Below are 12,237 nucleotides of genomic sequence, written 5' to 3' on the forward strand. Positions count from 1 at the left end.
CTTTCACAGTGGGCAAAACAAAACAATTATGAATTGTTATACTGTTAAGGTGATGCTTGTGTGATGCAGAGGCTTGAGTGTCTTTGGACAACAAGAATATCACCAATTAGCTGACAGAATACATAGCCCAAACCCATCGATTAGTTGGAAAATTAGATGGTGAAGAAGTCAAAAGCCTTACTCAGGAAGGAAATCTTTGGTCTCTTTATAACAGGAAATGCTTGGGTAAAAGCACATCTAACACAAGAATAACACTGTGATTTTAAAAACTTCATGGAGTTGCTGTACTTACTTGAAATTAATACCACTATCCACATTGGTAATTTTCCAAGCAACAAAAGAAATAACTTTTCTTTTGTTGTTTTCACCTAACCTATATTGATGTACTACTGAGGGACAACTAAAAAAAAACATCTTAAGAAGCAAGTGACCAGCGTTATGAACCAATTTCAATTTAAATGTCAATTGTTATAAAAAATTGAGAGTAAATCCTTAAGAAAACATTATTTGAAGCAGAACTGCCCTAAGATAATGCACACAAACCAACATAATCTATTTAATAAAAATATTTAATGCTGCCAAAAGGTATAAAAATACAGTAGGAATGGCAGTACAATACAAAGTAGTCTCTCCTAATTTATTTCTTTTACATCTTTCCACATTTCATACACGCATTAAAAAACTTAACAATAAATCAAATTAGAGGATTCTGCAAAGTCTTCTGCTGGTGGTGCTCTTCGTTCCCTGGATGTAAAGTTTACTTTGTAAACAGACAAGTGTGAGGCAATCTACAGGTTTATCAAGCCTCACTTTAGTTTCCGGAGTGGACTTCAGGTCTTGCTTTGCACATCAATGGTTCAAAATTTATAGCTGTAGAATATTCTCAAGTCATGAATATTTAGGTGTCTGTCAATCTTGGCCTAAAACATAAAATAAGAAGTCATCTATTCAATTCATATTTACCAAACACAGACGTACATAGATACACACAAACATAAAAGGGCTAACAATGAACTAAAAAAAGGGACCATAAAACATTCCAACATATCACATTCAACCACACTAAGTGCTTCACTGTCATCTTGGTAAAACTGCTTAAGTGCTCGATTTTCAAACAGAATTGGTGGTGTGAGGTAGACTCATGTTAAAGCACCATAACTCATATTCTTTTTCAAGAATTACTAATTATGAATTTTGTAGGTCACCCTGTATTACTCAAGAAATGACCTCCATGTGAGATACTGACAGACAGACAGATTTAAAAAAATGATTCCACAACAGTTTAGCAAGATTATATGGTATATGCTAGACTTACCAATACTTTGGCATTCAATTCAAAAGTCTAATCCAATTTGGACCTCCACTGTATCATACTGCTAAAAATATTGCAAGCGTAATGTTTGAACATAAAAGTTGGCTTATATCTTTAAATCACGGGCTGTTACCAGCATGCTTTTTGTCCTGAAGGATAATACTAATGATTATAGCAACATAGAACGGAAGTGACACAATTTAGTTACTATCGATATAAAAGAAAACACAGACATAAGGTAATTGACAGATTTATTGTATTTTAATGCCAAAAAGTAAAGATAAATGAGAGTTTAAACAAGCAATAGACAAATGAAATAACTATTTTAAGGGCAGTTGAGTTTTTTATGTTATTTCACAACATTTGCAAATAGCCAAACTTTTGAGGAGGTAAATGGTATTTCCATTCTTCCCCCAACTTCCCTCACTACAACAAAATAACCCCAAAATCTAAATACTTGTCATTATTGTATCTCCACATATATAAATAGGAAATATAAATCATACCCACATATTTATTGAAAACATTTAGTCAAGACCCCCCAAATACTGTGAATTGAGCTTCTTCCCAACTACTGGCTCCTTCTACTGAAGTAAAGAATAACAGTACCAAGCACCTGGGTGTGCTGAATACCCCTTTTCTCTGATTTTCCAGCACTGATAGAGACATGTCAAGTAATCAAGAAATTATTCTCATTAGATGTCAATGGGTCACATCTAATTCTCATTAGACGCCTGTGGGTCTGTGGGCTGCTCATTGCAGGATCTACAGAATACTGAACCCAAGTGGTTGAAGGAAAGGTTATTAATGATTCTGACTGCTGTAAAATACATATTTATTTCCCAAGTATCGAGAAAACTACTCATTAGAAGAAAGCAACTTAATCCAACCAATCAAAGTAAACAAAATTATAATTTAGAGAACATTCTGATGTTCCAGTATTTCTCTGGTCCAGTGGCAGGTAGTTCAAACAGTTTCACAACATTTTTTAGAGGGAAAACTCTTTGATTTGTTTCACTTAAGAAATAGAGGGTTACTTTAATTTTTAACAGGTAAAAGTAGTTGTCTGATGTTTTCCCATTTAAATATAATATTTGGTTTAAATCTTGCATAAAAACAGAATCAGTGTGACGCACTGGAGAAAGCGTGGGGTCTGGAGTCATTGGAATTCTCCAGGTTGGAGTCTGAATCTCAGCTCTGTCATGTACTAGCTGTGCAATTTTGGGCAAGTTACTTATCCTTTGACTCAGTTTTCTTATCTGAAAATAGGGGTAACACGATATATCTAAAAAAGGTGTTACAGGGGTTAAATTTATGTTCACTTATTTTTTCTTTCTAAGTATTATTCTGGGAAATAAGAAAATAAGGTGAAATCATTGGTAGTCTTAACTATTTTAAAAGACCATGTTTATTTGCAAGACTGAAAAGACAAACAGGTTTCATTGTAGGAAAAAAATGTTCACTTGAATAATTTTTTGCCATTTTATTTAACAAGGCAAAAGTAAAATGGGTTCAAACAAATCAAGTGGAATTAGCTCTGCTTGGCACTTTTTTTGGAGAAGTGGCTCTCATATACTGCTAACCATCCTAATGCTGGAACGGGTAAGAGGGCTGGCTTTACAGGCAAAGCAAAACCTTCCTACACTGGCTCCACTCCTGAAGTAATAGGAAGTCAAAAGTGCAGTCAAAATACTTTTTGCCACCAGATATTCACACTAATATTTTACTGAAAAATAACAAAAACTTATCTAAGGTGAGTAAAACATTACCTTATAAATAAAATGAACTTACCTAGTTTCCCTCTCCTGAGTTCACCAAACTCAAAATAACTTTTTTTATAGTAAACTGAAATATTGATGTCATGTGTCTAAAACATCTATGCAAAATTAGAACAATAAAGGATGGATGTTTTCCTTTAAGAAATGGTCTCTCTAAAGAAAAAAAAAAATCCTATGCAATTCTCCTTAGAGCCTACGGAAAATATACTAGGTACCAGAAAACCAGATTTAGTAAAGTAGATTCTGTAAGTAATATCCTCACTAAATCCTAGAATTTCATATTCCACTCTAAATTATAAAACCAAAATAGAGAGTTCGAAAGATTGAACTTTTCATTCTTCCAGTAGACTGCAGTGATTGTCAGAGCTCTTTAAAATGTTTTTGTCAGATTGTTACTGATAAAGATAAAGCCTCTCAAACCAAACAGTGGCTTCTTTTCTGATTCACTGCTTATACCTGGCAATACTCTGTGATGGAGTAAATGGCATACAACATGAGAAAAGGATCAGCAGTGACAGTGAGGAAAAATTCTCCCCAATGAAGTTTCCAGGATCCAGTAGCCAAAGGTGATAACCCTTTCTCTGCAGAATGCTGAGAGAAAACATTTGTGTAGAATTGCTCAATGCTGTTCTTGGAGCAATTTGAATGTGGTGAATATTGAGAAAATTCCTACTGCTGAGGCAAAAATGAGATCACCAAACACATACCATTTTCCTAGAAGTTTTTTCTTTAGAACACTGCCTAACAAATGGGTAGCATAAAATTTTCACATCTTAAAAGCTTAGATTGTTAAATTCCCAAATGATGAACAATGAAATGATTACGTTATGGCTAGGTACATGGAAGATAGCCAGTAAATGTATACAGTATCTGCACTGAGGATTCCTGGGCACAAGAGGCATTATGGAGCTTACACAACCTGAGTTTCTTCCTACCAAGACATGTTATTACTTATACATATTCAATGGAAAAAGAGATGGCTGCAATTTCTAACATATCCACAGTTGTAGGTGCTGTTGGTGTTGTCTCATACACAGTGCTTTGAAGATAGGTATAAGGAAAAATGGAATCAAATCCAAACAAATTAACTAGGGAAAAAGATGAAAGAAACAGGTCACCTCCAGAATAAGTCATCCAAAGAATGACCAAGACCTCTATATTAAGTCAGGAGAACTTAATTTTATTTTATTTATTTATTTATTTAGCTGAGCCATTCTGCCACCTGTTGGCAGCTCAGCGGCAGCTCAGCTCGGGCCGGGCATCGAACCGCTGTTACTCAGAACTCAAACTCTTGAGCGAGAACTTAATTTTATTATGTGGAAAAATATTCCGTTTCTACTTTTCAAAATTTTATTTGTAAGATTTTGTTTCCCTATCATTTGAGTAAGTCAAAGCCAAACGAGGGTATCTTAAAGTAAGAGACTTAATTAGCTGTTAATGTAGAAATGAGAACACAGAACAGACATTTCTGCTATGTACTTAGTTCCTGACTGGGATCGCTGCACCAACTTGTGACCTCAGCCACTCCTCACTCTGCTATAGCGTGCAGCAGATTGAGAGATCCACACTCTCTACCCCACTGACAAACCCACATGAACCCGCTGGGGGGCGGGGGGGGGGAATCAATGTTAACAGAAGGAGTGACTCCTAGACTCTTGTCTGAACACAGGAAGAAATGGATGATATACATAATGGCATTAGACTTATAATTGACTACATTAAAAAAATAATAATAAGATTTGTATCTAAAAGTAAATATCAAGGACAACTAGTTTTAAAAATCTGTACAATAATAACCAGGCAGGCACTTTGGAAACATAGGTACTCATTAAAATAAGAGTATACAATGGTTAATAAAAATATTTGTAATATCAGGTTCTGGCCTGTGTCTAGTCATATAGAATCTAATCAGAGATATTTTTCTAAGAGGAAAATGACTTGCAGAAGGATAAGTCTTTGAGACTTTTCAATGATAGCACCATAAAAGAATGCAGAAATGTCAAGTCTCAGGCTGATTATGGCTTAATAACAACAATACCTACCTCAAACTTGTAAGGATTAAATAGGATAATATATGAAAAGTGCTTAGCACAGTGCCTGGCACACAGTGAACTCAATAAATGGTAGCAACCATCACTTTGAATTGATGCTGAAAGCAAAGAAGGAATTGGCATTAAAATCAGAGGAAAGCTCCATGTCATAAACTCCTTTTTAAACCAATATGTAGTTTTTGAATCACACCATCAATTCTAGTTTATTGAAAACAAAGGGGACAAGCACAAGAGCACAAAAAATTAACTTAAGAGTTAAAACTCCTTCCTCTGACATACCTGTTAGCAGAGCTATTTTTTTTAATTACACAGGTTTGTTGTTTTTTATTACTTTCCTTTCTCTTTCCTTGTTCATTCCTTGGTAAAAATACTAACACATAGTGAAATGGATCAAAAAGATAGAAGAGGAAAAAGGACAGAATACATAAAATATCCTCTGAACATGAAAAATGGTCTTTATATTGTTCTAAAGTTCTCTATGCACTTGTACATAATTACATTTTTTAACCCTCTAAGAATTCAGGGAAACATTATTTTAAGTTTACATATGAATAAACTATATATGGAGAATTATATTTTTACATATTATATATGTGCAAGTGTAAATAAAAATCAGTCAGTATAGGACAGCAGAATATTCTCGGCTAAACTTGGAAACGTGTAACCAGCTGGTGTAGTCAGAGAAGAGGCATTAAATCTAAGGTTGCTGCAAGTTTATTCCAGAGATAGATATAAAAAAACATGAACTAGACATCAATGTAAATATCCTTTTCTTAATGCCAATAATAAAGCCTCTGGTTTTTTAAAAAACCTTTTTTTCTTCCTTAACCTATTAAAAAATATTACCTAATTAGAGTCAAACTATACAATTGACTTTTAAAATTTGTTATAATTAGAAAATATTATGAAGACCTAAGGATACACCAATTTTGTAAAGATGTAGAACCCATCATGAATTGCTTTTTCCTCTGGCTGTTACCTGAGAAGGCAGGAGGTGGGTCTGGTCCTTCTTTCTGACTAGTACACCTCATTTAATAAAGGGTGAGGATGATGACAATAGGCACCATAGCACGTTGCCATATATTTTCAATAATTAGTACATGGCACCCACCAAAAATATTATTACTGGTAAAAACTTAACATGCTATCCTCAAGGATCTGCTTGAAAGAGGTAAGATGACTAACCCTTGCAGAAGTTCATCAACAAATGTTTACTACACTATGATTAAAAATATGTTACAACAAACAGCACCCAGAAGGACAGAAAGCAGACAAAAAGCAAAGCTGCAAGAGTGAATCCAGCGAAGCACATCTACCACGCAAAGGGGCAATGTGCTTCATTATTAACATTAAAGTCTTCTTTAATGCTTTTCTCAAGTCTTCTCTAAGAAGTCTTTACCTTTTTCTTTAAAGCAAGGCTATCTTCAATTAGAAATTTAATAGGGTTATCTATATTTGACTTGCAGAATAATATCCTTTATTTCAGCAAAGATAAACCAAGGCAAATTGGAAAGCAAGATTTTAAACCAATAATGACCTAACATGTAAAGGTCTTGGTGCCCGAACACAGATGTAATGCAGACAGACATAAGAAAATGTCCCTCTTACCTCCTCTCCATTTAAAGGTTACAGGACACAACAATACTGAATTAGGACACAGGCACAAGTTTATTTAATATGTAGTACCACCTACATCCTGCTTTCATACTTGCAGCATAATTTAACACATTCAAGGATACTCAAGTCAATTCAAAATATCTATACCAATGGTTTTCAAACTGTTTTATAAATTATAGCTGACCTGCTAAAATAATTAAGCCTCATGCAGAAATCTTATGTAGTATATAAAATAGATGAAGGAGAAGTGGTCTGGTTGAAAGCCCAAGCTGATAGCCTGGAGTCATTCCTACCACCTCTTGGTGACCCCTTAGGAATCCAATGAGCATAGTTTGAAAACCACTGAAATAATGTGATTTCATTATTTCAGCAATTAAATTTATAACAACTATTAAATTAAACAAGCTAAACACTTTCTGGAATGTTGGGATCTGAAGAAAGCTAGCATTCAAATGAGCAGTTAAATTCATTAAATAATATACTTTTAAAATACCCATTAAGAAGTTAAAGGGACAATATAAGGTTTGTACATCATCATACTATTTATTGAAGTAGAAAGAACTTGAAAAAATTTTTACTTCAAAACTTCAGTCTAGTAAACTGAAATCATGAATAATAAAATGCTGTTCCTTATTTTGATTTCCTAAATCATGATTTACCCCAATTATAAATTAGGGTAGTTATATTCAATTTTCATGAAAAATAAACAGTATTAATAATGGGCTTTACAGAAACTAATTTCTTTACAAAGTCTTGACCAACTGTTGCCTGGCTATGCCAGTATGGGGAATTTTCTTTCAAAGATATTTTTAGGGAAAAGTTTTGTTTCTTTGTTTTTCTTTTTTAAATTGGGAAAACTGTAAAACATAAAACAAATGTAAATATATGGTAGAAAATGCTTATTCAGAGTTCTAACTGCTCATGTCAAACTTCTCTTTATGAAAATGTATCCAGTACAATTGAATCAACATACAATTTATTTTTTATGGTAACAGATTTTTCAAATTGAGCTTTTTTAAAAAGTACATTTAACTACAAAAGTAAGATTAAATAGATACTTATAAAATATATTTACCTTGAAATGGTTAAGAATATAAAATGTTGATGCCCACATCAATAGTACATTATACATTAAACACGCATTATTTAAAGGTTATTTTCTTTCCAGTAATAATGTAGATAAAACCATATTTATTGCTTATATCAAGTGCAGGTTAAAATCCAGATGGCCTCAAAAACAAATCCTTGTGATAAAGGATTTCTCAATCTGGTCAGGTGCAATATTACGTTTAACATGTATGAATACAGTTGCAAAATGTAACAGTTTTTAACAGGCATTAAAGTCTTTATTTTAGATAGCCATTTACAGTTTGGGGGTGGTACCCTGAGATGTAGGGCTGAGGACTGAATTATCATTTACCTGGTTGGTGTCTATTCTACTGCTTCATTTTTGGGTTATGAGTTTGCTAACAGACAAACCCTTGATATTAACGCAACACTGTCAGCTACTAGTGCCGAAGCTTGCTGGGCAAAATTGTTTATTTATAGGACATTTTGCTGAAAAAACAGTGTCCAGCCAACAAAAACGCCAACCAAAATGACTGACACAAACCCCATCTTAGTGAGAATAGGTTGCCAATATAACCACCTTTTTCTTTTTCGTTCAGTCTCATTTAGCCTCTGTTTCATCTGCTGCACCTTCTGAGCTGTGTTAGCTTTTCTGTCTTCTCGAATTCGTTTCCGTAGAACACTATGAATAAATAAAAACAAATAAAACGAAGTGCTTGGCAGGACTTAATTACTCTAATATAGAGGACAGACACGAGCTCAAATATTTATTCCCCACACATTTTTCAACTCATTCAAATACTGCAATAAAAAAACGAAAAAGCCTAAATATTCTAAAAGCCTGGAGATGTATTCTGAGAACTCAGTGACAATTTCTGGTATTTTGGTAGGACCTGAAAATAAGCATGGTGGTTTCTTTCTTTCCTTTCCTTTTCTTTTCCTCCCTTCCTCCCTTCCTCCGTCTCCCTCTCCCTCTCCCCCCCTCCCTCCCTCTCTCTCTCTCTCTCTCTCTCTTTCTTTCTCTCTCTCTCTTTCTTTTTTTTTAATTAAAGTTTATTGAGGTGACAATGGTTAGTAAAATTACATAGGTTTCAAGTATATAATTCTGTAATACATCATCTATATATCACATTGTATGTTCATCACCCAGAGTCAGCTCTCCTTCCATTAACATATATTTGACCCTGTTTTCCCTCATCTACCACCCCCCTCCCTCCTTATCCTCTGATAGTTTTTTAAAATGTGAACTGGTGCCTGTCCGTTTTCTTTCTTTCTTTGTTAACCAGCCAGCAGAAGTGGGAAGACAAGTGGGTCCCCTAGCATCTGATCCTGTTTTGTGTTTGACATTTGACTTTTGATAAAGGCCCCTGATAAAAGCTATCAACTTAACATTTCTATAAATAACTGTTGTTGTGGGAGTGCCTATTGCTCTGTTTGTCCATACATATTTCTAGTTCCCATTTTCCTATTCAAAACAGAATTTTTGTTTCCTTGACTCCCAAAATACATGGTCCTAGGACTACGTAAGAAAGGATGACTAATGACAACATGTAAGTTACTATTGCCTATATTAAAGCAAAAACTTAACCAGTTTTCCTGCCCCCAAATTAAACATCACCACAGTAATTTTCCTAAAGCATAGCTCTGATCATGTAGCTTCATTAAATATCTTGAATGCCTTTTCAGTGTCTGCTACTGCATTAAGAGCCGACTTTTTTCCTAGCCAAAATGTTTAAACTGTATTTAACAATGAGGAACATTGTGGGGGCATTTGAAACGGTAACTAGTCTAGAAGCTGCAAGAATGCCAATGTCAAGCAAAGAAAAAAAAAGTGGCAAACAGTTTCAGATTAAAGTAGACTAAAGAATCATGTTACCAAATACAAAGCATTATCCTCAATTAGATCTTGAATTATTTTTTTAAATGGCTATAGACTGGAATCATGAAAACGTCCCAAAATTAGATTATGATGATAGCTACACTGTATATATACTAGATCTATAGAACTGTACACTTTAAATGAATTAACTTTATGGTATGTAAATTATATCTCAATAAAATTATGTGGATTTTTTGGACAACTAGATAAATTTGAATATAGATTATATATTAGATTATTTTATCAATGTTAAATTTCTTTGGAATATTGGAATTTTCAGACATTGTTGGTGGGAATGTAAAATGATGTAGCTGCTGTGGAAAACTATTTGGCAGTTCCTAAAATGTTAAACATAGTTACCATATGACCCAGCAATTGCCCTCCTAGGTATATACCCAAGAGAACTAAAAACATATGTCCATGCAAAAACTTTCCAATATTCTCCTGCTGTGCACAACTCTGTTCTTATCTAAATGGTTTTTTGCTTTTCTCTGAATCTGTTAACCCTCTAAACTAGAAACCTTCTCTTCTCCCTGGTCCTTTCATTTCATTTCTATTCTTCAATTTTCTTTCTTCTCTTAGAACCCTTCTATTCTTTCTTATGATAATTAATTTATAGTAAATAATTTGTTAATTTGGGTTCTTATTTTATAATATATTAGCAAGTTGGAGACTTTATTTTGCTTATCTTTGTATGCCATGTGGTGATTTCTAATGTCTTTTTCACTTTTATTATAAACACAGGTATCTGAACATTTGCTATAATGACTTGCAAAAATTATTACACAGAATTCACTCTCTGAATTGAAAATTTACTATAACAAGTATGTGGGTACCTGCAAGTGAAAAAATGTAACTTATATTCAAGTGTAGGCAAAACATATATAAAATATGTAAAAATGTAGAGCTCTTACCCAAGGGGATATAGCCTTTGCCTTTCATGGGTCCCTATATTTATTTCTGCCAAGAACCTGGAGCCACCAACAACCAGGTTTCAATTTTGATGGAATCTCTAACATTGCAGTATTGAAAACAATTATAATTTTTATCCAGTGTTGTCATTTACCATATAAACCTAATGAGTTCACTGAGTGTTACATGTTTATATAATTATACTTTAAATACTTTGTTCTATAGGTGTTTAACAGGATTTTTATGATTTAGGGGGGAATTGGTTATGGTTTTGACTGGGCAGAGAACACACAATTTTTCCCATTTAAAATAACGGAATAGAAGCTCTGGCTTTTCAAAAATGCACTATACACATGTTTTCAGGAATGGAATGAATAGAAGTACCCAGGGATGCCATTACTTAGTTCAAGAATGCAATTTCAGAGAAGTAAGGACTATTCTCAATTAGTGATTCAATAAAATTTTTGTACATAGTAGGTCTAAGGAAATTGGATCTATGTGCTAATATGCCAAGTGGGACCTGGTCAGGTTTTCCTATATGTTTATACAATGTAGGCCACAAACTGGTAGGGAATGCCTCCTGTGGATCCGTGCCTATGAAAGAACAGATGAAATTCCTCACAGTGGGGTGGCACACACAGCAGGCTACTGCCAATACATGTCTCAATAGGTGTTTATGCAATTTCACTGGGGAAGGATCCAAATAATCTGACTTTCACTTATTCAAATGTTGATCACTCTCAGTCATCTGGGTTTATGGGTAGCACTATAATTGAAAACATTGGCTTTCAAAACTTGATGGCAACTACAGCAAGAAATAGCATCTCAACAGACTAACAAACACACTTTTAAATATGTACACTATATATATATATATATATATATAATTAACATAACATGTATATATATATAAATGTTAAAATATTTAGTTACTATTTGTGTGCTCTGACCTATTTTATTTTGTAATTTAACTGATTTCTATTTTATTGTATTCTATTATTTTAAAAATACTTTTCATAACTCACTAAGTTGATTTCATGACTATGGGAATGTGACCTTCAATATGAAAAGTACTGATTTGGAGGATATTTAATAATAAAAATGAAGAAAAGACAGTATTGTGCTCTATTCTTTTGAAACTGAAATCCTTTTAGTAAGATTTTGATTTATCTTATTAGAATCTCTAATGCAAAGCTGTAGATCAGTATTAAAATTTATTAGGATTGAACAACAAAATTTTTCAGGGTAATCTTTGTTTCTTCACTTTTCTACAGCCTTTCTCCCTCAATGAGTCCCCTCTGCTCACAATCCTTACTTTCCCATTAGACCCTCCCTTTGCTTTCAAACAGGCTCTGGCCACGCCTATCCCTTAAGGAAGAAAACAACGTATGTGTACACCTCCAAAAACCACCTTCTGCAATCACTCTATAACTCCTGAGTGGTTTTATTGATCTACTCTGTACTACCAAAGTTGGGTGCGTGATTTACCTTGGTGAAACTGTTAATATGGCTGTGTTAATATGGCTGGCCTGTGTCCTGAAAGATTAAACCTCAACACCTTTGAAATGCTAAGGGTTCCTCCAATTCTATCATCAAGCCTGTTTTCCATTAAATTCTGCA

The 12,237-nt window shown here is 33.8% G+C and overlaps 1 protein-coding gene across 6 annotated transcripts in view; it reads right to left on the reverse strand.

The window, feature by feature from the left end:
• Positions 1 to 551: 551 nt before the first annotated feature.
• The window catches only part of PTPN2 (protein tyrosine phosphatase non-receptor type 2), a 98,238-nt gene continuing 86,552 nt past the window's right edge, over positions 552 to 12,237 (reverse strand). For 5 of the 6 annotated variants that reach the window (XM_019668263.1, XM_019668262.1, XM_019668260.1 and 2 more), the window contains one exon: positions 6,791 to 8,508. In XM_019668263.1, coding sequence (XP_019523808.1) covers positions 8,301 to 8,508 — 208 coding nt within the window. In that variant the 3' untranslated portion in view covers positions 6,791 to 8,300. Of the gene's footprint in view, positions 921 to 6,790; positions 8,509 to 12,237 lie in introns of those variants that run through there. The other variant, XM_019668261.1, reaches the window with a different exon arrangement.

This window comes from Hipposideros armiger, unplaced genomic scaffold (genome assembly GCF_001890085.2).
Source record: "Hipposideros armiger isolate ML-2016 unplaced genomic scaffold, ASM189008v1 scaffold_522, whole genome shotgun sequence".
NCBI lineage: Eukaryota > Metazoa > Chordata > Mammalia > Chiroptera > Hipposideridae > Hipposideros > Hipposideros armiger.